The sequence below is a fragment of the Poromitra crassiceps genome (genome assembly GCF_964638095.1).
Source record: "Poromitra crassiceps genome assembly, chromosome: 20".
Classification (NCBI taxonomy): Eukaryota; Metazoa; Chordata; class Actinopteri; order Beryciformes; family Melamphaidae; genus Poromitra; species Poromitra crassiceps.
This window is the reverse complement of record NC_139637.1, coordinates 23,013,903-23,041,899: the sequence shown is the minus strand read 5'-3', so window position 1 is coordinate 23,041,899 and position 27,997 is coordinate 23,013,903. Positions and strand designations below refer to the sequence as shown.

The window sequence follows — 27,997 nt, the reverse complement described above, 5'->3', positions numbered from 1 at the left end:
TCTGTTGGGGGACCTGTGCAGCAGATCAGAAATCACCTCAGACGACCGCACAGATGAGAAACCAACATTTGCAAGACAACACAGAATTGAATGAGCTGGCTCAGTAAAAGCTTAGAAAAGCAGTGTGTTTTCAGTGGCGACTTAAACAAAATCAATCCAGAAATCCCCTCTCTGCCGGGGTGCCGCTGACTGTTGAGGATTATGGGTTATTCTCGATAACCCATTTGATCCAAGGGGTGTACTGCCTCACTTTGGTGTAGACCCCAGGGAAGTACGGGTTGGCACAGCTGATGCCCCATGAGACGATGCCCTCGAAGTAGCCATTGCAGACGAGGGGACCACCTGAGTCGCCCTGTGGAACACCAAGACAAACGAGAGCTAATGAGCAAACGAGGCCCTTGGGTGCTTCTGTGAGATTCGTGCTATTCCTGCGTTGAATTAATTATTGCAAACTGCTATCTATTGTATTGCAGAGAAATTTTAATCTCACTAAATATCTATTTGCTTTCACTTTCCATCACACAGGATCCGGCGCTGTAATGGCAGCCTCCCTGGTGTCGTGGTGTGGGTTGTCTTTCTTGGTAATCCTGTACATTTACAACAAATGTATCTGTATTGTATAATATTGAAGTGTGCCCTTATTACTTTTCTAATTAGTAATAATGTGAATTCTGAGTGTATTTCATTTAAATGCATTGTCCAATGAATCTGATGGCGCTGCTATGTGGCGACTTGGTTCTGCTCTCCTCACTCTGAGAGCGAACCCAGAAGAATTGCCCCTCGGGGATAAATAAAGTATTCTGTATCTGTAAAAAAATCTTTTTTTTTTTTTTAAAGTGATCTCTTTGTACCTGGCAGGAGTCTTTGCCGCCGTACCGGGAGCCGGCACACAGCATGTTCTGAGTGATCCTGCCCCAGTAGTAGTAGTAGCAGTATTGGATGATGTCCACGTCCACGGCGCGTAACACAGGCGAGAGGACGTAGCTGTAGATCTGCGTCACACCCCAGCCGCTCACGGTGCAGGTTTCACGCCTCAGCGCGGGAGTGCTTTCATCAGGCAGAAGGACCGGCTCGACGTTGGTATTGATTGTTGCTGGTCTCTCCAGCTGCAACAACACAAACACAAAAGTTATGGTCCACAGCTACAAGATGCTGACTACAAGATGCTGACGGAGCAATCGTGAGTGTAATAGGGTTTGCGGGAGTCTTCTACCATTAAAACCTGTAGTGTGTGACTATCCAATATTGGCTGTCGATTTTCCCCTTTCGGCTTACCTTGATGAGCATGATATCGTTGTTGAACGACTTGTAGTTATAGTTGTGGACAAATATCCTGGAGACATTGAAGACCTGCTCAAAACCCTCTGCTACGTTCAGGTTGTGTTCACTCAACACCACCTTCATTAAGTTGCGCCTGAGGGGCAAAACGGAAACAGTCAGATAAGAAGCCTCAGAATTTAACCTCTAAGAAATACCAAAATGGGGGCACCCTGGTGGCTCACCTGGTCGCGGCCCATTGCCGCATGTCACCCCCTCTCTCCCTACATTTCCTGTCTACCTGCTTTCCTATCCAATAAAGGTAAAATACCCTAGCCTGGGTAAAAATACCCCCATCCCAAAGAAAGTCAAAATGTCACACAAAAACACTCGATTAAGCAAACCGGAGCCAATTTCCTTGTATGTGTACGTACTTGGCCAATAAAGCTGATTCTGATCATGGCAATATTCTGCTGTCTCATACGGTTTACCTATGAAAATTCATCCAAAGGTATTATATGACTATTGTACACAGGCAGCCATTTTGAAAGCCGAAATGCATCTTTTTATCTCACTTCTATCTCTTAAACACACACAGACACACAGACACACAGACACACACACACACACACACACACTCACACACACACACACACACACACACACACACACACACACACACACACACACACACACACACACACACACACACACACTCACAGAGACACACACACACAGAGACACACACACTCACAGAATTTAGAATGGAAATCCTTGCGTTGAGCACTTCCCTATCATCAGATGGCGTTTACTGGAATGATAATCTACCTTGTGTGTGGTTGGAGTCAGTGTCAGTACTTACGGTCTCCAGCAGTGGGCAGCAGACACCACCCACTGAGGGTGGACCAGGGTCCCTCCACAGTAGTGTTGCCTGGACTCATACTGCAGGGACGCTTGATATTTGATGGAGTACGGCTGAACCTCTTGGCCCCCAATAATCCTCTGTGCAGATGCACCTGTAGACAGTAAGGAGGATAGCCTATGTGTCAGACATTCAAACTGCTCCTTGTTTTATATGAGCTCATTTCGTTTAGGCGACAGAACATGATCACCCAATTGTCTGTGAGCTGCATAAGATGAAAGAAACTAAAAATCAAATCAAACTCACTTCAAATGTGTCTTAACTGACTCTAAAGAGAACACCGCCCAAGCTAAACCTGCACATGTATGTTTTCTCTCTCATGTAGGTCACATGCTCTGTGAAAGAGCCTTTTAACATAGACTACTAGAAGCTGCTACGTGGCCTTCAATTCTAGTTTGCTGGGACTCTGGTCCAGTATTGTGTTGTGTGTAATCTATGTGTGATCTATGTGTATCAAGTTTAAAAATCGATCGAACGAATGGTTCTCGAGATAAACCGCTTTTTGTGTTGCCAGTAGGTGTCGCTATGCTGAATTGCACAGAATTCGGCACTGCACTCTGTCGGGTTCCCAGCTGCACACTCCCCAAGTTTGAAGTCGCTCAGACGAACGGTCCGTAAACCACTTTTTGTGTTTCCAGTAGGTGGCGCTATACAGAATTCCACAAAATTTGTCACTGAACTGCACATGGGACAAGTTAGCCCTGAAGCCTTTATGTAAGGAAGCCTTTCTGTAAGAAAGCCATGCCACTCGTTTGATTGGTCGCCGCAACTGCTTCTTCCTGAAAACCTGCGGCAAGTCAAAAAATTGGCTAACGGTTAGGGTTAGACACCCGCCCCGCCAGGACCTTGTCCTGGACCTACGTTACCCACTGTCGTCCCCCCGGAGGTATCAAACGTTAGCTTGCTAATGCAGACTTTGCTATCTACAATAGCTATAGCTAACATCAGTGTTTGGCCGCTGCAGTGCTCGCCTGCCTAGCACTAACTGCTTTTATTTTTGAAGGAATAGGTATAGAAAGTTTATCGGTTCTGTCAGGGGTCTGTACGCATACACTTCCGGATCTGTACGCGTACACTTCCGGGTCTGAGAACGTACATGGTGGGCTATGGTGGTCTACCTAGCTTATGGTCAGCTACTTAGCTCAAAAAATGTATCGTGTTCTGGCAACGCAGTAGCTGGGCGCTCCAACGCTGATAATGCGAAATTCGGCACCGAACTCGATCGAAGTCGATCCGACAAATGGTTCTCGAGATAAACGACTTCATGTGTTTGCCAGTAGGTGGCGCTATGCCGAGTCTGTGTGTGTGTGTGTAGGGGGGAGGGGGGTTGCTAGTTGGTATCTGTGGGGGCTGGGTGGTGTGGTATTGGACGTCACGAAAGTCACAAAATGTCATGAAAATTGTGACTGACAGACAAACAGACACCGCCACCCGCCCGCCGCCCGTCCACGTAGGCAATTTCATCATAGGATTTTCATGTCCTGAAACATGCTGCGCACAATGGAGTCGGTCTGTAAAAACGTTTCTGAGGCAAATCCTGAGCCAGTCCTGTGGTCACTGGTGACTGTGGGAAAAATTCAGGTTACATAATCACACTGGCAGTGTAATAAGTTACTTATTACTCCTAGTAGTAATACAACTTTTTATAAAAAACCTTTTATGTATATGTCTACCTAGCTCAAAAAACGAATCGCGTTCTGGCAACGCAGTAGCATCACATGGCCAAACCCATCTCCAGCACATGAGAAAGTAATGCAGTGACTTGGATTAGTAACTGTAATATAATAATGGCTGTTTGGGAAATTGTAATCCCTTACACTAGTTACTGGGGAAAGTAATAAAGTTACAGTAACGTGTTAGTGAGTCGTGCGTTATTGCCCAACACCGATCACTGGCACAACATTAACATCTCTATGTATCTGGCTTTGGATCAGAGGCTCTGCCAAATGGGAAATTGAAATTGTAAATGCAAAAGTAAATAACCTATAATGAATTCAGATTTTTTTATTCTGCCATGTTCTCTAACATCCTTATTTTATTTCATCTATTTAATTTCAGCAATCTATACCTAATCTATGAATCCATAGCGTCCAATAAGGACTGAGCAATAGTAGTGCATTTAGAGTGTATGGAGGAACTTACCTGTTATTGAGAAAGCCAAAAGTAGCAGCACAGCATACGTTACTAGCGCACCCATTTTCTTTGATCTTTTTCACCTGTAATGAGGAAACAGGAAGTACAGCAGCTTATATACAGATTTATACTTTTCAAAATAATTCACTTCAGATGATCCTGACCGAATCCTGTTATCTTTGTGTGACATGGAAGATGAAGCCATCCTAATGCATGAGATGTCTCAGCTATTTAACGCCGACACAGATCCGGTATATTACAGTTATAAATGTTATAAAGATTTTCTACTAATCAAGATGACAAAAAAGTTGACAATCTACTTGTTTTACAATGTTATAACAATAGCTCAATCCTATTATTGGTGATAACAGTCCAGCAATACAATGTATTAAGACACTTATTATACAAATAAGGGTGATCAATTATTAAATGAAGATTGCTACTCACCAATGGCAGCCCACACAGCCACGTTTAGGGCACTGTATCTTCGACTGCTGTGGCCCAAGACTCTGCCGAGTCCTTTTATAATGTAACTGTATCTTTGTCTAATTCTTTTGTTTACACTATTTCTCTGTTCTGTCGTGAGGCTGTCCCACAGCACAAACAATGACGCTGACCTAGTACGTGACAATGCTGTTGTCTCATCTTGTATTATGTGCATTTCTAGGCTTTAGTTTTCCGCTCGCACCTTGGGAAATGAAGGTAACTGGAAATTGAACACCTCTACAGTTACCACCAAGATCCGCGCCTTTGTTATCACGATAAAACTGCGATCGAACAGATCTCAGGTGAGTTATAGTAAGGAAGTATAGAGTGATAGAAAATTGTTTTTTTTTTCTCCTTTTCTTTTTCGTGTGCTTTATGGGCCTGGGAATCTTACATAATCCACAGCAAGAGGCCAACAGCGATTCACTTCAGTTTTTTTTCTGTCACCTTACATTTACCGGCAGTGTTACTTTCAAAATGTAATGTACTACATATTACTAGTTACTTTCATTTAGTTACTTTACAATATTACTGTCTGTGTAGAGTAACTCGTTACTTATTGACACTACTTTTGCATTACTTTTACCAAAACGACAGCAGCAGCAGAATGACATCACCGCCCCGGAACCATCCCGAAAAATAATTTCAACCGCCTAGAAGTCAGTGTAAACCATCCAAAATTCTAAATGTTATTCTTTTCCTTTGTTATTCTCATCTATAGTGGTTATTTGCATAAAAACACACAGTTTGATTAGGAAATGATTGTATCTTTATTTAAACATGTGCTTTGATTAAAAGAAAAAGTAACTCAATTTGTAACTTGAGTTACTGGTAACTGGTATAATATTACTGAAATCATATAAGTAATAAGTTATATTACTGAGTTACTGCTAAAAGTAATATATTACATGTAATATGTTACTTTTGTAATGAGTTACCCGCAACACTGTTTACCGGTACATACATTTCAGGTACAAAAAAAATCACGAAAGAGCATTCTTAATGCTGTTACCAGTAGCTGCAATTTGAAAGTTGATGATTTTTGTGAATCGTCACAAATCCAAAAATGATCTGTCCTGAATGGAAGATATACCACATGGACTGCCCTTTGTTCCGACCATCCATTATTCCGAATCCCCAATAAAAGCTCAGTGAAAAGCAGAATAACACAGCTCATACAGTAGGGGGCAGGCTCGCATGCTGCACTAACACAGCTCATACAGTAGGGGGCAGGCTCGCATGCTGCACTTTACCCGATCAAAATGGAATGGACGTGACATGAGTGTCAACCGAGTCAACCGGTGTGTAGTAAACGTGCCATTTTCAGCGTGTAGCAACGAGCTAGCATTGTTGTTGTTGTTGTTGTTGTTGTTTCACAGCGGCGGAGGCATTTGAGATCGCAGATTCGAGATTGCAGATCGCAGGTTCGGTCTGACCACATGAGACTAGGTTGAATTGAACCAATGGCAGAGCTTGCAGGAAGCGGAAATGGATTTTCTTCCTGCCCCCAGAGGGTAGAGATTTTTTATTTTTTTTACCGTTGGGTTTCTTAGAGGTGGTTGGGGTCAGAGCCGTATAAGTTTTTTTCCAGGAAGTATTGGTCCCGGAACTCTTGAGTAAAAAAAGCAGCACTGTCGAGTTGCAGCAAAATAGACAGTTTGTGTTGTACTTTGAAAGGGTTTTTCATCCCTTGAATCAAATTGTACATTATCAGCTTTATTTTAGCATGCAGAAGTAGCGCGAGACCCATTCCTGGCTGTTCATTGGCTAATGAGTCTCACATTTCGGTCCTCCGCTGACGCCACTCTCTCTCTAGAGGACACTAGTTGGGGTGAGGCATGGGGTCACTGAGGGCAAACTTACGCTCACGGCTGTCAGAAGCCATGGCTGTGGGTGGAGCCACGCATGGAGTTTTCGAGGCATGGCACCACACCATGGCATTCCCTATCTACTCTCATCCATTGTTTCCTCAAAATTGGGTGATTACCGAGCACAAGCTCTCAAATGACCGGGCTACATGGCTAAAATCACGTTATAAAGTCCCGTTATTCATTCACATGACCACTGGTTTCTCAATGATCTATCTGCATTTTTAAGTGGTGCAGCCTCTTCTATATGATGTGTGCCCGTCCATCCGTCCATTTATACCATGAGAGGTCCGTTTGTAGCATTCAAGGTTTGTAGCAGAGACTAGTTAGCCGTAGCTAGGTAGCCATAGCTAGGTAGCCGTAGCTAGGTAGCCATAGCTAGGTAGCCGTAGCTAGGTAGCCGTAGCTAGGAATAGGAAGGTGGTACAGAGTTGGGATCTAAGGGGTTTGTAGGCGGAGTGGCTATAGGGGGTGTCGGTGGTGGGGGTGGGGGGTAAGGAGGGGGCGGGACTACTTAAAAGGGGCCATAGCTAGGGATAGGAAGGCGGTAGACTATAGCCATGTTCAGACTAGGAGGCCAAATCTGATTTGTGAACTTTAGTGACCTATTAATGACTTTATCCAGATTGGTTTGTCTGGACGCTCCAAGTCTGATCTGTGTCACTTGTCCCAAATCACATATGGAGGTAGTTTCCAATCTGCTTTTGACTGATGTGACTTCAGTGTGGACGCGCAGATCCACCAAATCTGATTTGAACGTCACTCGCAACTCATCGTCAAATGCTTCTGCGCAGGAAAACCACGTCACCAACGTACGTATTTACTGACGCCCACGTCGTTACCATAGCAACCCATGCAGATAGGCTGTTTAGGTCTGGACACACAGATCCGACTTGAGAATCAGATTTGTGGCAGTGCGGACACACTCCCAAATCAGATTTGGGAAACCAATCAAGATAATGATGATTAATGACTTTATCAGCAAATCAGATTTGCCTGTAATGTGAACATGGCCTATGAGAGTCGGGATTCAAGGGGTGGGTAGGGGGAGTGGCTAGGGCGATGTGGGTGGTGGGATAGGGGGGCGGGGCTAGGGATAAGGCTGGATTCAGACAGACACCTGCGAGATGGCAGTGGCCGCTGCGTGCAGTTCAGCTATGGCTGCGGCGATGTGGGTGTGTCTCACTTCACCCCCCTTCTGCCTTCTCCTCTTCGAAACAAGCATGTGTGCGAGCGAACCAGGAAAAGACATTTTTAAAAGGCTGTAGGCTATTTTGTAGCTTTATTAGTTTTGTTTCTCTCTCTTTTTTAGTTTAGTTTCTGTTTTGATATATCTGCTATTTCACCGTTTCATGCTGATCACTTTCACTCGTTTGGAGCGTGTTGAAACATTCCTGCTGAGTGCTGAGGCAGGCAGGCTTTCATTGACAAACTAACTGGAGGATTCTTATTGTGAAGAACAGATATACAGCTGCGCCTTTTGAGTGAGTGAGTGAGTGAGTGAGTGAGTGAGAGAGAGAGAGAGAGAGAGAGAGAGAGAGGGAGGAGGGGGGCGGGCATTGCAGAGTGCCGGAGTCTGTGGCCCTGTTCACACCTGGCATTTAAACGGCCCAGATCTGATCTTTGGCGCTCTGATCTCAGTAAAGTACAGGTCTGAACGACGCACCCAATGCGCATTGAGATCTGATTGCCTCTGATCTCGCGGCCGTATTTTGCCCATGTGTGATTTGAGGGGTGGCTAGAGGGAGTGGCTATGGGATGTGCGTGGTGGGAAGGGGGCAAGGAGCTAAGAAAAAGAGGACATAGTTATAGGCCCCCTCGACCATTTTCTAATAATTTCACGTTAGTTTTCATTGTGAATTAGAATCTAATTCACAATAAAAAACTAACGTGAAATAAAGTTTTTGACTGAGCTCCAGCTAAATTGTCAAATACCGCCGTCTGCTCGCTACCCAGGCACTATGTACTTAACCTAGCTAACTTAACCTAACGAACTATCCGGTGTGCACAACATTGTCAGACTAAACTCCGGCTGAAACCCCAAAAACCTACAATCCGCTACAGAAAAATGTGTATTTTTTGTTTATTAACTGGCCCCTGGCCTTCTATCATTTCACGAAAGTGGCCCCCGGGCAAAGCAAGTCGAGTATCCCTGATTAGAGAATCAAGATTCGAGGGGTTACTACGGGGAGTGGCTAGGGGCATGTGGGTGTGGCTAGGGGCATGTGGGTGTGGCTAGGGGCATGTGGGTGGTGGACAAGGAGGGGGGTGAGGGAAACGAGGTGTCTGTTTGTAGCACAATGTCTGTTTGTAGCATGAGAGGATAGAACAATCAGGAGTAGCCTATGTATATGGAGAGGGTGGCAGGGGAGAATAGTCTAGTAGGAACGGGGGGTCCCCGCGCACCCGAAAGATATATTTTTCTAACATAGATTTTTGTACTCCTCAAGGTGTCTAATAAACAAATTTCGTTGTTACCCCGTTGAAATAGTGTCCTATAATAATAATTATAGTTTTTTATAATGTCCTACTAGACTAGAAGGGCCTGCGCAACCTGCACCGCCTATACTTCAGCACGTGGGTGGGATTTTTTTTAACCTATAGCTTCGGTAGCGTTGTGGCTATACATTGCTGACTGGCCATGCCAGGAGAAGGGGTTTCAACACACGTACGCAGAGTATTTCCCCATTCTTTTTTCTCTCAATCACTTCTTGAAAAATCCGTACTGTAGCTAAAGAGTTTAAGCCAGGAACCAAACCAACCTGCTAGAGAATCGTGACCATAAAACATTCTGAGTTGAAAAAACATTGCGGGAAAAATTGAAATACCACATCGCGGTTATATGCCTCCGCCAACAAGTCAACAGTCTACATCCATGTCTGTCCAGACTCATGCAGCACAAATACCTTGAAGCCCACAGCACAGTGGTGTGGTCATTCAGCTACACCACACCACATCACATCAGATCAGATCACATCACATCACATCACATCACATCACATCACAATCTGCCGTGAGACTGGATTGTAATCTTTGACAAATCAATGGGTGATGTGAAATTGTCATTATGCAAATTGAAGAATATATATATATATATATATATATACATATATAAATAATCACGTTGTTTTTTTAACCTGTCTTTATTTACTCCCTGGTTGTCCTGAGTATTTGTTTGCCTAGTAGTGTGAGTCAGTCCTTTTCCCGGTTTGGTTGAAGTCCCTCCTTGTGCCGTAAGTCCGTCCTGCACGTTTCCCATGAAAGAGACAGCAACACAAAGAATAAACCAATTCTGTCTCACGCTCTCATTACAGCCCTCACTGCGCAAAAATGAATTTGAGAATGATATTTGAGGTAAATATTTCACAGGTAGGAGGCTTTAATTTCAGCTCGTATTTAGATGTCACTGTTACATCACAGATCGCACATGTTACAACATGCAGAGATGTTGGCCAATTACACTGTATATGTCTACAAGGACAGGACAGAAAACCACACCCATATATAGTGATGGACAAAATGTAACATACACTGAATGTACAAAATATTAGGGACACATACTTTTCATGAGGTACACTGACTAGGTTAATGCAGGTAAAAGGATTTATCTCTTATTGATTACTCTTATGATTGTAAATCTCTACCAGTCATAAAGGAAGAAATGTCGATAAAGAAGCAGACGAGTTAGGGAAGCATATTTATATTGTGAGGCTATATAGAGAGCCAAAGTGAACGTCACTTCCTGCTTCAGCACTGTATACCAGAGATTTTCATCCGCCATTTATTTCCCCTTAGACATTTCGTAAAATGCTTATGAAATAGTTTTACTTGAAACAGTAACACTGGTCGACAGTGTTGCTTAATCCAGAGCCTTACTTCCTGGAACTCTTGAGAGTAAAAAAACGGGTCCATTGGAGTGAATGGAGATGTCGCGACTCCTCTGTCTATATACACGGCTCTGGGTGTAGGTATAGTAGGTGGGCTACAGTAGATGTGAACAACACCTGTTTGTGTGACCGTGAGAAGTCAGGTAATGTGACACTGCTTGTTCTTCTTTCACAGACAGAAAGACATCAAAGTGACCTGAATCTAGGCTACTGTTAACAAGCCATTTGACACAAACACATACAGATAAGCTGGTAGACTACTTGACCTAACGCTGTCCTCAAGCCACATCACAGATTCTGCCCGTTTTCTCAGCCTCAAAAACGATGTAAAAAATACACCAAGGTGGAGATGGAAAGCATAGGATGTGTAGTTAGAGTACACCAAATGTACACAACATTAGGAACGTTCTGATGCAGAGTTGTAGCCCCTTTTGTAGGCCTTCAATCCACATTTCAATAGAGAGGCAAAGTGAACGTCACTTCCTGCTTCAGCACTGTACCAGAGATTTTCTTCCGCAATTTATTTTCCCATAGACATTTCGTAAAGTGCTTATAAAAATAGTTTTACTTGGTCAAACCAAACAATTCAGCTATATTTAGAATCGGGAGAGACCATAGAACATTTCACTCAGACCAAAAAAAACAACAACAACATTGAAAAAATATTTTCTTTACACCCGCATTCTTTTTACGTTTTGGTCCCCGTGAAATCTTATGCGATCTCTCCTGTTTCTAAATATATCTGTACCGTTTGGTTTGAACCAGTAAAACTATTTTTATACGCATTTTACGAAATGTGTATGGGAAAATAAATGGCGGATGAAAATCTCTGGTACAGTGCTGAAGCAGGAAGTGACGTTCCACTTTGGCTCTCTATTCTTAATCAGCCCTTGGATCTCCCAGTAAATCAATGTTTTGGAGCCACAGAGGAGAGGTCAGGGGTCAGAGCGCTGAGGTAGGTGCTTGATTATACATCGCCTTTTCATTCCAGTTCCAGACAGACGAATGTGAGGGCCAGCGGTGGCGGCGGCGGCCATGTGCAGTGATGACCAACACGGGGACTGAGGAGGAGCGGAGTCGTGTGGCAGAAAGGCAGCAGTCAGCACCCGCGGGGGATGAGAGAGAGATGAGTTACAGAAAGATAAAGCTAGCTTTGCGGTTATCAGGCACAGGGAGGGGCCATTAGCCAGCCGATGTCAGGAAGTCCACGGAGGGATGATGGCGCTGATGAGACCCGCGAGAGCCGGGCTGTGCTCCATTTTTAATGACGCCCTCAGCCCTTAGAATAGATGCGGAGCAATGGACCCGGTTGGCTCTGATACAAAGGCATTCATACTTTGTGCTGAAATCAATTAGGGGAGACGATACCATGATAAATCCTAAATGATGATCTGATCCTAAAACGTTCACCAGGTGATCCATGTCAGATATTGAGCGTAGCTGGCAGGAATAGCACTCGCGATGTTACCGTAACGCTACATGTAATCAGATGCCCACCTCCGCGGCCGACATGACTGTCTTTCAGAGACTATTCACCTTATGTTCCAACACAGTGGTCAGCCAGTTACTTCCTATTGTGTTTAGGGATGCACGATATATCGGCAATCATATCGGTATCGGCCGATGTTAGTCATTTTTTAACATATCGGTCATATCGGTATCGGTCAGATGTTGCAATGTTAATATCGGTTATCATTATCAGCCAAATTCTTCACATTGATATGAAATAATGCAGTAAATCTATGATTTATGGGCTTTTCCAAAGGCTTTGCAAATAAAGAAATGCATAACTTTTTCAAATTCAGGCTAATGAGTCATGCATTTTGGTCCGCCACTCTCTCTAGAGCAGAGGTTCTCAAATGTTTTTCAGCCAAGGACCGCTTACAAGATAGATTTTGGGCTAAGCTTAATTGTTTCCACGGTAACGTGCTTGACTTTTAAATTGATAGGTTTGTTGAATTAGAATGTAATCCATGGACCATTTTAGATTTAAAGCATAACATATTTTCATTTAACCATGTAGCTTTTGCAAAAAAAAAAGTTTATAATTTTATTTCCCTGAAAACCTTTCGCGGACCCCCTAGCAAAGTGCCACGGACCCCCATTTGAGAACCACTGCTCTAGAGGACACTAGATATGGGTACCCACGAGTCTCCCCTTTACAGACATGCCCACTTCATGCTAATCCCATGCAATTTTTTTGTCAAAAACCATGCAGTTTTTTGCATGCCATATAAATGTGTTGTTCTATTTGAATATTTCTGCATACTGGGGTCAATAAACAGTCATGGAATTGCATAAGTTGGGTACAACTGGAAAGATGAGACTCTTGTGGATTCAATGAGCCCAATTGTATTCATGTGGGATGATGTTATTCCCCATAGTAGCCATTTAATTGTCGTGAGACTATTTTTCGAAACTTGACCTCGTTGTATAAAATTACCTATTGTGACCTCTAGGACAGTGGTTTTCAAACTTTTTGTGCCCGAGGCAAACCGAAGGGCAAGACAAAATCTCAATGCACACCTGTGTGTATATACCTGTGCAAAATAGCCTCTATAACACGTGTAACAGTCTGGTTGTTAGTACAGTTACACTCGGTAGAGAACCTGACTAACAACCTTGGGCCGTGGGTTTGAACCTTTGGGAACCATTGTGAGACCTTTCTTTTAACCTTTATTTATACAGGGGGAGTCTCATTGAGACTCATCATTGAGATCAATGCTCTCTTTTTCAGGAGCGCCCTGTTCACATTCACACCTGGAAGCTGAACCGTCAGCCCATTCTCACTCCCAACTCGTCAATTACCGACGTTATGCCCAGAGCCCTTGTCGTCAATTCCAAGAGAAAGGCAGCCCCCTCTGGTCAGAGAGCGACGGTGCGGGCAGATGCTGTGGGGTGGGATGAGGGATTTTCTCAGTGTGTTCGCTACTGGTGAGTCTGGGTGGGATGGGGAGCCCTGAGGGTCGAAGACCTCCTTCGGAGTCCCTAAACCTAACCTTCCCCCCTCTCCCACCCCCACGCCTAAACCTAACACCCCTCTTCCACCCCCACGCCTAAACCTAACACCCCTCTCCCACCCCCACGCCTAAACCTAACACCCCTCTCCCAACCCCCACGCATAAAACCTACCCCCCCTCCCAAAACCCCCCCCCTCCCACCTAAACGTACCCCCCCCTCCCACCCCCCACGCCTAAACCTAACCTTCCCCCCTCTCCCACCCCCACGCCTAAACCTAACCCCCCTCCCACCCCCCACGACTAAACCTAACCTCCCCCCTCTCCCAAACCCCACGCTTAAACCTAACCTTCCCCCCTCTCCCACCCCCACGCCTAAACCTAACCCCCCTCCCACCCCTCATGCCTAAACCTAACCTTCCCCCTCTCCCACCCCCATGCCTAAACCTAACCCCCCTCCCACCCCCCACGCCTAAACCTACCCCCCCCTCCCACCCCCCACGCCTAAACCTAACCTCTCCTACCCCCCACGACTAAACCTAACCTCCCCCCTCTCCCAAACCCCACGCTTAAACCTAACCTCTCCCACCCCCACGCCTAAACCTAACCTCTCCCACCCCATGCCTAAAGCTAACCTTCCTCCCCCCTCTCCCACCCCCCACGCCTAAACCTAACCTCCCCCCCTTTCCCACCCCCCCCACACCTAAACCTAACCTTCACCCCCTCTCCCACCCCCCCACACCTAAACCTAACCTTCACCCCCTCTCCCACCCCCCCACACCTAAACCTAACCTTCACCCCCTCTCCCACCCCCCCACACCTAAACCTAACCTTCACCCCCTCTCCCACCCCCCCCACACCTAAACCTAACCTTCACCCCCTCTCCCACCCCCCCCACACCTAAACCTAACCTTCACCCCCTCTCCCACCCCCCCACACCTAAACCTAACCTTCACCCCCTCTCCCACCCCCCCACACCTAAACCTAACCTTCACCCCCTCTCCCACCCCCCCACACCTAAACCTAACCTTCACCCCCTCTCCCACCCCACCCCTCCCCACACCTAAACCTAACCTTCACCCCCTCTCCCACCCCCCCACGCCTAAAGCTAACCTTCCTCCCCCCTCTCCCACCCCCCAAAACAGTGCTTACTACTGATTACTTGGGGATGGCTTCAATCTCCCCATAAAGATCCCCTGCCCCCTAAAAAAGACAAAAAATGGTCTCTGGTAGGGAGGGGTGGAGTGGAAGAGGTTTCAAAATCAAATAAATAAATATACACACACACACACACACACACACACACACACACACACACACATACACGTATAGTGCTGTACTTATCTATAATTTCATTGAGACTGGAACTGACAGCCATACCACAAAGGGAAAAAAGTAATTAAATTTAAATTTTAACGGTGCCACACCAACAATTACTCCATTCTATTTTTGCCTTGTCTGTCTTTGAGTAACGTTATCTTGTATAACATCGTGTCCTTTCACTGCTATAAAATATAGAAAGCATACTGGCTGTGTGTCACTATTTCATTTGTATTTTCCAATTTTGTTCAATTTCCTCTCAATGATGGTAAATTATTAGTACTTAAAAAAATAATCGTATACCCCCCCTCCCCTCCCCTTCCCCCCTAGTATTTCAAAGTGAATGAACATTACCGGTATATGATGATAAACGAGAAATGTAAACGATAGTGCTTTTCATCCAGGAAAACTGCCGCTCCCCGGTTCACTCGCATTTGTTTACAGGGCAGTCTTGCCTGGTGCGTCTATGTCTATGCTAGTCATGACCCGGTTATGACTAATTGGTCTATCTTAACCTGGTGGCAAAGCCTAGAACTGCCTATGAGGAATAGTATATCAAAGTGGTCGCACATGTGATGCAGTGAAACTCCACTCAAGGAAGTATTTGGATATACTGTACATAAGATGACCGTACAGTAAACACAGAATATCCTCCACCTTTTTACCGTAAAGCCTACTCTAACAAAGAGGTGAGGTAGTAAGGGGGCGTGCATGCGTCAATTATACATAGTTGTACTACGAGAACGTGACCATGGAAACAGAAATTGGAACTATAAGAAACCCGAGAGTGCTGGTGGGTTGCCTTCCACTTAAGATTTGACTACTGTAGCACACAGGTAAAGTGTCTCTCCGTGTTACAGCCGCTCTCGCCATGGAACTGCTCTCCCTTTTACTATGTCTCCTGCTGGAACTGCTGGCTGTGAGCTGTAAGTAACCTTCAACCCTCTATCTCCTTTTTAGACCTTATCTTGTGCCTGCGTGACAGCAGCTGAGCTCGGTTACCACTTTCCGAGGAGCTTCCAATAATGAAAGTTCACTGAGAATGTTATGGAATGCCTTATCTCATGTGTTTTGTTACGGTTAGCGGGGGCACCGCGGTGGCTCACTGGGTTAGTATCGTTGCCTCGTAGCAAGAAGGTTGTGGGTTTGAATCTCTACCCTGGTCCTGGTTCTGTGTGGCAATTAGGGATGTAATGATTTTAACCCGTTTTTAATGATAACCGTGATAAAATTCCTTACGATAACCGTACCGTTTCAGATTTTTATTATCATTAAAACCGTGGTACCGTGATTACCGTGGTACCATGATTACAGTGCTTTGAAAAACATGGTAAATACTGTCCATCATCAACCAAAGTCTGCAACCGTCTCCCAGATGCAAACGTGAAGCCTTGGGAGAAATTATTTCAGTGAGTGTATCGATCCTTTTTGGGTCTGAGTTTTCAATATAAAACTTGGTGAAATGATTTCTGTGAGTCGTATTAGTACTTTTTGAACATTTTCAGCACATTTTAACAAACCGTGATAATACTGATAACCGTGATCATTTTGGTCACTATAATCGTGATATGAAATGTTCATATCGTTCCATCTCTAGTGGCAATTGCATGTTCTCCCCGTGCTTGTTTTGGGTTTCCTCCATTTCCATTTCCATTTTCCCTCCACAGTCCAAGGACATGCTGTGTTTGTGTAGTATCATAGTATAATCATATAATTGAATCTAGTAAAATGATGTGTAGAATTGATATGATGTAAATGATGTGTGTAGATACAGTATATATGTGATGTAGTATGTATATGAGATACTGTATGATGCTATGTAAAGCCCTTTGAGACATGCTTGTGATAAGCGGCTATACAAGTAAACAGGACTAGACTATGACATACCGACAAAGCCCAACATACTCATAATTATGAGTACCCCTACAGTAGCTTTTTGTCATTATTCATAAATTGGATGTGTAACGAAAATGGTCTGGTTGTTATCCCCTTTGTCAACGAATACAACAATTCATTTTTGACTGCAATCTATAGCACGCGTGGTCTACTATACTCCCTACTATACTCTGCTATAATACTCCCATGAGATGGTCTTGCTGACTCAGGGCCATATGGGCATGAATGAGGTTTTTATTGCTTTGAATCATAGATCAGATAAGCACAGAGATAGGGTTATGGGAGATGGGGATATATAAATCAAAGATTTTTGTATTTTGAAGACTTGAGAATAACTGTAATATAACAGCAACCATATCAGGCTATGTCAACATTGCTGATACTATTGTTTCATTTTTCTAATGTCAGTGGCAAATAATAATAGATTAAATTGCACAGGGAAAGTCACAGTGACAGTCACATTATTGCACAGTAGAATAGAGATACCTTGCTATTATAAAAAGGCTTATTACACTTTTGTTCACGAGCAAAAGAATTTGAAACCTCAGGAACAACAGATTGGCATCTAATAATAACAACGTTGGCCAACGCCCCCTTTTATGAATGTACAATTATGCCAAAGAGAGGAAAAAGAGAAAGGAAAGACGCCGATAAACATCTTATCTTGAACAGACGATAATCTGGGGCTAAACAGAGCTGCTAACTTTCACCGGAGACAATGCCGCAGACTAGGCTATCACGGAGGACACTGCACTGCAAAAATATCTCATGCAAACAATTCATTTAATGTAGTAGTATGAGTAAAATAATAATAATAATAATAATAATAATAATAATAACAATAATAATAATTAATAATAATAATTATTATTATTATTATTAATAATAATAATGATAATAATACTAATAATGCGAATAATAATAATAATAATAATGCTAATAATAATAATAATAATAATAATAATAATAATATTAATAATAATAATAATAATAATAATAATAATAATAATAATAATAATGTGCATGATTTCACTTGTTTCCAAGTGTTGCTTGTTTTGACAAATCTCTTGAAACAAGGTGACTGGGGGGGAAAAACAGTTCACTTTGCATTGAAACAAGAGATCTTAGCCCCACTGGCAGATTATGATTTAAGAAAAACAACATTTTAACACCGTTAAATAACGCATACAACTAAAATGTCCTCTGTATACTAATATTCCCATGATGTCGCAAACATTTCCTACCAATACGGTGCTTCCCCCATGGACACAGCTCATTGGCTGCGGCTGTAATTTGATTATAATCACCCGTTAATTTATTAGAAGATCATTTACAACCACTTTGTTATGGCGGGTTGTTCCTATACCAAGATGGCCGTGTGATGAACGGACACCTGATTGGGAAAATGTCATGTTATGCCTTCGAGGCCCATCAAGTTCAAAAGGAGATCCAATAGACCCTTGCATAATGGCTTCAAATTCACCTATGTTTGTGTGTGTTGATTTCACGAACACCCAAGAGACACTTGTGTGTATTGTCTCCAGTTACCTTTTATGCCCTTCACACGCACCACTACTGCTAATTATAGCGTGGGATCAATACGTGAGAAGGTGATGGAGAGGTGCTCCTTTCATCCCTCGGGGGTTTTTACGTCTGGAACATCTCAGTCATCGTGGATTTGCATACGTGGACTCGCGTCTTCACGGTGATCTGGGCGCTCACGATGGGCCTTTGGGGGATGAAATACACGTACGACGTCACTGTTGTTAGTAAGCATGATCATCCTCGCCGTCGTGTGTAGTAGCCTACATTTGAGTTTTGGGTTACTGTATATACTATACAGTGTATGTATAGTATTAGTCAGGGTTCCTGAACACAAATATATCATATGTCAGTGTCAGAAATGATGGAGCCAGGCGTTTTCACAGCACCCCAAGTTTCAGACAGTGATTCAATTAACTTTGAAAATCTCTAAATGGATACAGTAAAAAAGAAAAGAAAATCTTGATGTTGAGTTGGTGTGTAGTCCTGATCTCAAATATATCAATCATTGTAGAAAGGAACCCGTTTGAAGGCACTGTACAAATGTGGGATTTTAACTTTGAAATTCCCCAAAATGATACAGTAAAATTGCTTGATTTTGAGTTATTATGCAGTCAGAGTTGCCCTGAACTCAAATATATCAAGCCATTGGGGGGTTGCTAAAACCTCTTTGGGTGGGGGGGGGGGGGGGGGGGGGGGCACCAGAAATTCCTCTACTGTATATGATCTCTGATGTACAGTACTGTAGGCGTTGGGCTTTAGCGGGAAGTTCCGGGAAGCTTCAAGGATTCACTTGGCTCATTCTCTGAGGATATCTCCGAATATATCCTCCGAAGATCTGCATGGTAAATGTTCCAGCTTTCTCAGGAAGGGTTCAACCTACAGTACAAATCTCCACGTAGGACTTAAACCGCTCCGTAGAGAGTAGCGAGCAAAATCAAATCAATGTGTCATCGCCCAGCTTTGTTAACATCAGACAGATGATGAGGGCCTGACTGATGCTCCCTGTACACCACCGGAGATGTTTTCTTAATGACCTGTAAAGCAAAGAGCATCTATGCGCTAAAATCCTCTCACTCTGGTGTTTTCTTTATGGCTTGTGCGCTGCTCGTGCTGCCGCTCCAATGGCAGCAATAATGTTACAATGTTACAATAATGTTACAATTTGTGAGTGTGTTTGCTCAGTGTGGCCATTTACACCTGGCGCTAACATGCGTTTTCTGTGATCAGATTGCAATCAGATTGAGGCCATTTACACCTGGCGTTAACATGTGTTTTCTGTGATCAGATTGCAATCAGATTGTGTTTTATCACTTGAAATGCCAGGTGTAAACACCCCCAAAACGCATTGAAGATGGATTGCAATCTGATCGGCCAAACCACCTCCGGAGGTGGTCAGGGATGCATTGTGTACACATTGAACACAAGTGTAAATGCAATGTGTCCTCTCAATCTGGATACACCAACTTTATGCGGATTGAGAGGACAACCATTTCTGCAATCTGATTGCAATCAGATTGCAGAAAATGCATGTTAACGCCAGGTGTAAATGGAATCAGGCTGAAGTGATAAAATACAATCTGATTGCAATCTGATGGCAGAAACCACATGTTAACGCCAAGTGTAAATGGCCTCATAGTGGCTTGTGGAAGATCCGTCTGGGCTACTACCTCCTCCAAGATGAAATTCAATCTCTTTTCTTTCCATTGTACCCCAGGTCAAAAGCTATTGCATCCGCACATCCTGCCGCCGCACGAGATGCAGGGCCGCATAGTGGGAGGATACGCACCAGCCCCACACACTATCAAGTACATCGTGTCAGTGCAGACCACCAGGGGTCGGCACTTCTGCGGGGGCTCCTTGATAAACAAATACTGGGTACTCACTGCAGCACACTGTAATAAGGGGTGAGTCCAACGTTTGCTCTTTTGACTTCTGTGTTTATTATAGGAGATCAGACATGATCTCGTCTCACTACACGGCCTTGTTGAGTACTCGATTCTGATTGGTCAATCATTCTGCAGTCTGTTATTTCTGTATAACAGACCGCTGTTAGGTATATCAGGCCACGCCCAGTCATGTCATTCTGCAGAAAGAAAGTCCGGTAAATTTAACATTGTCAGCTCTTTTGTGACACCCTGTGACAAAAAAGTCAGCTAGCAGTCTGTTGTTAAAACACCTCTCTCTTTGTTCGAAAACATCTCAGACGAATCCAGGTGTGTTGTTGTTTCTACCTGCCTGGTGTGTTAGCAGCAGCAGGCCCAAGCTAACGCTAGTTAGCAAGTGTGAAGTTAGCTTCATTGTTTTCAGGCGTGTCAACTGCAACGCCCCGGAAAGAAGGAACCTACAGAGGAATGGGGACAAAAACATCAACATCAATATTCACCATGTCTCAATTCACCATCAATGGAAATGTTCAGTCTAACCTGAATTACAACCAAACAACTATTTTTCTAGCAATAAAAGCAATAAAATCAGTTTTAAATCAACAAAATATTTTTTTTAATCAATATTTTATGTAAGCCACGTAAGCGGGAGCTGATCACTGTGTCAGGGTTTATTTTCTTCTTCTTTATATACTTACTGTACTTACCCATATTATCCCTTACTCAGTCAACACTCAAACCTGATTTAAAATGGCAAAATAACCTGAGTCATACCTTCACTGCAACACAATCTATATACCTTTGTGTTGCGCAACTGTCCTGATTTAGCTTTGCGGTAATGTTTCCCTGAGAACATTCCCATAAGTTTAAGGAAGCTGTGAGGAAAAAAATAAACTTGACTCACAGGACCTCAACTTGACATTTGGGTATTAGTGTGTTTATGTGGGGTTTCATTAGCAGATCCAGGAGACGGCAGAGCCATATCACGTTGTCAATTCTGTAACTTACCAAGGCTGAGAGAAAGTACATGAAAGTGATACAGGCACGACACAATGAGACGTATTGTGTGGTGGAACTCCGTGGACTGGATTCCGTGGACTGGATTCTGACTCAGGCATCTGATGGCCTTGAGGCTAATTGACTAATACTTTCATACAGACCCCGAATCAGCGACTGCTTGGCTGAGAAGGAAGCGCTCCGATAAATACAATGACTGAAGGTGTAAAGATGAACATGGTGAAAGACACAGATTGCTTTAGTCATAATTGTCTTTTTCATTCAGATAATTATATCCGAAAACTGATATTGGTCTTTTGTTAAATATTGGAAATTGGCCCGGCCCAGTGTCGTCTTCCTCCCATATGGAGGTTCCTCCCTGACCACAGCTACAGAAAAACCCTCTGAAACTCTTGAATGATGGTGTTAATTATTCAGTTTATATTTTGTAAATTAATTATTTATTAAAACGCCCAATATAGAGTTTCCCCTATCATTGAACAGGTGTGCTGGGTCACACTGCCTCAAGAAACTGATATAATTTCAATCAGACTCGATTTCAATAGAAAGTTACATGTATTGTATCCCATGATGGTCTAAAAGCTTTTCAGAATACCATTCAAGGGCAAACACTGAATAGTTGTAGTCTTTATGCCTCTGCCGGTGACAGCCATGGCCGGAGGCATGTTTCGGGTTGCCCGTCCGTCCGTCCATCCGTCCCATGCTCATTAACATGATATCTCAGGGCCGCCTTGAGAGAATGTCTTCAAATTTAGCACAAATGTCCACTTGGACTCAAGGATGAACCGATTAGATTTTGGTGGTCAAAGTTCAAGGTCGCTGTGACCTCACTCACGGCCGGCTGTCCCTCCCTCCCATTCTTGTTAACACAATATCTCAGGAACGCTTTGAGGGAATACCTTCAAATTTGGCACAAATGTCCACTTAGATTCAAGGATGAACCGCTTAAAATTTGGTGGTCAAAGATCAAAGTTCAAGGTCACTGTGACCTCACAAAAGACATTTTGGCCATAACTAAAAAAAATCTTATGCTAATTATGAAAAGATTTGACACAAATATGATAGGATTAACTGATGATGTGATGTCATTTTAAGTCTCTATATAGGCTTGATTTGCTATGGACAAAACTGTTCGTCAAGTATCATACCATTGAGAACTGTACTCTAGACTTATTTTGAATTTTCCATTTGACACCTTATATTATTCTCCTTGCGTTCCATCATGGTGACTGTCATCTTCTTTCATCCTCAGGGTGGATAAAATGATGATCGTGGCAGGAGACTACGCTTTGAGCATGTATGAGGGGACAGAGCAGTTTTTCATCCCCCACCTTTTGATACCGCACCCTCAGTACAACAGTTCCAGCAACAACAATGATAATGATATCATGCTTATAAAGGTACAGCATGCATAAGGCTACTACTGTGGGCATCATCTAGTTAGCACAGGGGTTCCCATACTTAAGAATGTCACGGCCCACTTTTAAATCTGAAAATCTTCCGGGGCCCATGCCCTTTAATCACAACTCTGATCAGCACACATGACTAAGATGATGTATTTCCCTATATGTTTTTATTTCATTAACAGAGCATGTAAACTTGGGCATAAGGGAAAGTAATAATCCATCCACATACAAAAATGTAGGGAAAATACGCAAAAGCCGATTTGCCAACATTTACTCCCCCCTTAAGCTGCGTTCACACCGACCTATTAAAGTTTTTCGCTGGCATCGAGTTTACATACAAAGTCAATGCAAACGAGCGAATTGAGCGTATATTCGCCCAGGAGAAAAATCGCTGGGCGTCCGAGCGACAGAGACAGAGCGATAGGGCGGAAATTCACTCGTCGCCCGAGATGAAATATCCCAACTCGAGCGAAATTACGCTGGCATCAGTCACTCGCTGTTCAACGCTGATTGGCTGCCATGTGAGAGTGAGTCAAGGATCACACTGGCTTGGACAAACCGCTGGTTTATTGTGTGGCAACACACCGCATTGACAGCTCATTGACAGCCTGACAGCTGACATGAAGTGAAGTCTGTACTACCGGTATAGAGCTCGCATTAGGGGCACGCTGATAGGCTTAGCTTGTAAACAACTACGGTGGCTCGTAGTGCACACATATCATGACATTGCGTAACGTTATAGCCCCCAGATGTCCGTCAATTATTGTGCCTGTTGACGAGCGATTTAAACAGAGCGATTCCAAAGGGTTCAATCGAGCGACAGAGAGAAAAATATATATCTCGGTGTGAACACAGCTTTACTCATCAGAAATATTTGCATGCATAACACATTTGTTGAGACAAAATGTGATGAGCAACAACAGGAGAAAACAATCCACAAGCTATTAATGCTAGGCTGTGAAAAATGCTACCTTATCTGTAAAGGGGAGACTTGTGGTACCCATTGAACCAATCTTCAATCAGATAAATTGAGCTGAGAGGTCAAGGAACCCCTTTGAAATAGTTTTCCCTCGTCCAAGTTTAACCTGTGTTTGGAGCGTTATTTAGCCCCCTTCCTGACAAGCTAGCGTGTTATGCTTGGTATCAATGGATGCCTTAGGTCTTCTAGTTTATTCTGATAACAGGATCTTCACTGTAACTTTTAGGGCTCTATCTTCCCACCGGCGGTAATTTTGCGTTAGCGCCCGTTTTGCGCTGGAATAGCGCCGCGCAAAGCCCTAATTGTGGGCGTGTCGGCCCGCTGCGCTTCAAGTCATCTCAGCGCAAACCTCCATAGGCGTGTTTATGCCCATAAAGGATTCACAAGGCGAGATCACTCCCCTTAAAAGCCACAGCGTCACCGCCATCACGTCACCAGCTTCTTTCTTGCTGAGAGCAAGCAGAGAAACAGAGAGAGAAAAGAGAGAGGGTGAGAGAGAGAGAGAGAGGGGGGGGGGGAGAGAGAGAGAACGAGAGAGGGAAGAGAGAGAGGGCCGCCGCGCAATTACGCAGTGATGTCCCAAAGCGTACGCTTACTGTAATTAGACGTTTCGTTCATATAGGCTATAACATAGCCCTACACATCTAAAAAGATTTGTTTCTTTAATAGGGTAGGAATGTGTGAGATTTTACTTCTAGCCTAGTCCACTCTGGTTAAGCCATTGACTGCCGTCACGCCATCTGCGCTGTGGAGAAGCTGGTCTTGCATGCGTGCAATTTTTTTTTCTGCAATGTAGGCTATAGTTGAAAATCAACGTGGCATTCCGAGGAGAGAAGAGTGTGTGCAGGCGCGAGTGGAGAGTGACATCCATGCCGTGCGTAAATGTATCCAAGCAACGGATTTCCTGCACTGCACGGAGATGTGGAGACTGTCTGCGCTCAGGCGTACGTCTGCGTTTCCGCTAAGACCAGCTATTTCCTGGCGTTAAAATTGAGAGCACCCATGGCGATTTTTTCTAACAAATTGCGCTGGAACGCCTATTTTGGAACGGGCAACTCCCAAACCTCTCTTTGCGTTCGGCACATACTAAATGACACTTACACGAGACACATGATTAGCTACTGTAGAGGACCACCGACACGCCTGGGCCACTCCTACACCTGTGTCATCACAGCGCAAAACTGGACGGTGGAGGCAGACGATAGCTTAGATGCTGGGAAGATAGCCATAAGAGGCGCGCAAACGCAGCGCAAACGATAGCGCCGTACAACGATAGGGCCCTAAAAGTGGCCCTGCTAATAGCCATTTGATTGCCCGCAAAAATCGCGACCTACCTGCAGTACCTCCACAACCCACTAGTTTGGCGCGGCCCACACTTTGGGAATCACTGATCAACAGGCACCTCTCACTACTTAGTATGTCTGATATGAAATCACTTATCTATGGCATACAGTTAATGATATTGTAGTTCTATATGGGAGAGAGAGGGTGTGACTTTTTTCTACGATATCTCAGCATGATCCTCCATAAGTTCAGCTGGGTCCTCACATTGTCCACTTTCTCTCCAGCTCAAGGCCCCGGTCATCCTGAACAGGTTTGTGGCCATCGCCCCACTGCCCAGGCATAGCGCTTCCATAGCGGAGGGCAAGCTGTGCCGGGTGTCAGGCTGGGGAGCTACCAGCTTCAACGCGAACTCCCTCCCCCCCTCCTCCCTCCCCTCCACCCTCCACACGGTCAACCTCCCCATCGTCTCCACGCAAAAATGCAACAGCAGCGAGTCCTTCAACGGCAGCATCACGGCCAACATGATCTGCGCTGGTTACAGTGCTGGAGGGAAAGATGCTTGTAAGGTAAGACCACGTCCTGTTCTACGGTCTATGCTTTGTTGATTGTGTTTCCTTTGAGGATGAAAAAGGGTTCCCCACACATCATCCAGCAGAATACAGATGAATCAGGTGCTTCTCAGTTTGAGGACAGCAAACTTCCAGGAAACAAAGAACGTTCTGGAGCACACTAAGATTTGCAGCTTTTATTAGTGCAAACAGGTGACCTGTGACCTTATACCGCATTCAAGACAACTCGGACCGCCATAAGTTTCAACACGGAACCTCCGGCCCGGACAGATTTGCGTTCACGCTGCACCTCCCGCTCGGGGGGGAAACCAAACTGTTGCTATAGCAACCCGCGTTAGCGTGGTAGCTACCTACTAGCGAACAATTCTAACCGAACATGCTGAATGCTGAATTTCACACACAGCGAAACACAGATGACACAAACACATATGAAACGTTAACATTACATAATTAAGACCTCAAATTGTGTGTTAAAACGTCAACAAATGTCTTTATAATAATTCTGTGATTATCATTAACAATGTAAGTTGCCATATTGATGTGGCTGTGACGTCAACTCGGAGAAACCGGAGCTCTGGATGATACCCGAATTTCCAAGCTGTAATTCCGGCCTGAACGACCGTTCAATTCACTTTTTACAGGTCGGAACTATACCTGTCGGAACCCATTTTTTCCGGCGGTCCGAGTTGTCTTGAACGGGGTATTAGTCTCCTTTGTTTCCTGTAAGTTTCCTTTGAGGTTTTGCAAGACTGCTCAGGTCTGAAATAGTCTGGTCCCATCATTCTGATCTTATACAATCAATTCATTTCGGACTGCGTAGTTCAGTATTAATATAGTATTAGGGTGCTTTCTCACTGCCGCCCCGGTACCGTTCCCGAGCACACTTGTCCCCAAATTGACCCCAGTTTCAGAACATTTGACGAGTGTGAACGTTGCGTTCCGTTCCGTTCCGTTCCGTTCTGCGCCCGGGCGCGCAACAGGGAACCGTGACAGGATCCACTTGAAAAGGTGGTCTGGGGGGGGCGCTTTGGCGTGCCCGGGCACAGAACACTTGCGAGTGTGAAAGCCAACCGTTCCGAACCACATAGACAACACACGGGCGAGGATAAACTCCAGGCATAGTTGATGACGCAAGTGCACTCTGTTCCGTTTCCGAGCGCGGAAGAAATATTGTAATGTGAAAGCTGACCAGCGGGGGAGAGGGGAGGGGGGGCAATCGTTCCCGGGTGCGGAACAGAATGGAACGAAATCAATTGTTCCCAGTGAGAAAGCAACCTTATACTCCTACTCTATGTACCGCTTTTTTTTCTACTTCTATTCCCTTGCAGTGTTCAAAACACTCCAGTGCAATATTCTCAAGATTTGTATACTGTATTATTTTTGGTTTCCTTTTTGTTTTGCTTGTTTTGCAGTGATCCAGTCAGGCTCCAACAGAGACCATATGCATACTGTACAGAAAAGAGACCTACATGTCTACTCTTGAATTTTTTTTGTACTTAATTTTAAAATACATGCTACAGCATGCGCTGGGACGCGTCATCAGTGATGTTAGCTGGGGTCGTAAGGTGTTTCGGGTCTCATACACATCATACACCCTCGCCCAGTAGACTCAGCCGAGGCCGATTACGACCCTGACCCGCGTCCCAGAAGCCGCTCACGGATCAGCCTTCCTACTCTGTCTGCAACATTGCCCGCGGAAGGGTTGATCACGTCCAATCCACTGCAAGAGAGTTAGTGCTACACCGCAGCATTGAAAGACCCTTTGGTGCATGGAGGGTCTAAGGCCCTGTGTGGGTGACTCCAGGCCAGGCTCCTCCTACGTCTCACCAGACCCCCCCGGGGTAAAGGCAATCCTACCATGGGCAGAGAGGGCGCCTCAAGAAGGCCTGTGCGCTGCACGTCATTCGCCTGCGGCGAGCACCTCGCTCTAGCCTGAAGGCCCCCAGATTTTCAGGAGGCTAATCCGTAGCGTTTGTGGATTTCTCCCTCACGAGAGAGCCAAGATGGGGTGCTAATCCCATCCCGTACCGGATGTCGTCTCTCCGACCGTCAACTTATATTATGTTAAATGTGACCTATGTGAGCAGCCACCTGGGCCAAATTATTTGTACGCGCAAAACTTAACGTATGTTCCTCCTGTTTCAGGGCGACTCTGGAGGTCCGCTGATATGCGAAGGCCGGGTCTATGGCGTGGTGTCCTGGGGAAAAGGTTGCGCTGACGCCCAGTACCCCGGAGTCTACACCGCCGTGTCCAAGTTCCGTAGATGGATAGACCGCACGATATTCAACTACTACAGCAGATGCAAGCATTAGGACACAGTGTTTCTAGGACAATCACAGGAGGATTGGGAACGGGATCAAGGTTTTCCCGTTTGGATGTAGCCTTATTTTAATATATTTCCTTTTTACCATTTTGTGCACATTTTGTTAACATGTTCAATTTTCAAGCTTGAATATTTATCTGATGTTTAAGTTGGTTGTAAATGGTTGTAAAGCTTTAAAGCTCAGACAAGCGACGGACTATCACACACAACACCTTCTCACAATCTAATATTGGATACGTTTCCACAAAGTTTAGCTGAAGTGCC

General features: G+C 44.4%; 2 protein-coding genes across 2 annotated transcripts; one reads left to right on the top strand and one right to left on the bottom strand.

The window, feature by feature from the left end:
- Positions 1–199: 199 nt before the first annotated feature.
- LOC310794968 (trypsin-2-like) lies at positions 200–6,734 on the bottom strand (the record flags this gene model as incomplete). Its single annotated transcript, XM_083656993.1, has 5 exons — positions 200–352; positions 852–1,106; positions 1,276–1,414; positions 2,120–2,273; positions 6,662–6,734. The coding sequence occupies 5 exons, from the start codon at positions 6,732–6,734 to the stop codon at positions 200–202; spliced, it is 774 nt and encodes a 257-aa protein (XP_083513119.1).
- Positions 6,735–15,701: 8,967 nt separating this feature from the next.
- Positions 15,702–27,722, top strand: LOC310794967 (trypsin; the record flags this gene model as incomplete). The annotated part of the gene is made up of 5 exons (XM_083656992.1): positions 15,702–15,756; positions 19,986–20,175; positions 22,424–22,571; positions 25,125–25,406; positions 27,555–27,722. The coding sequence occupies 5 exons, from the start codon at positions 15,702–15,704 to the stop codon at positions 27,720–27,722; spliced, it is 843 nt and encodes a 280-aa protein (XP_083513118.1).
- Between the last annotated feature and the right edge of the window lie 275 nt (positions 27,723–27,997).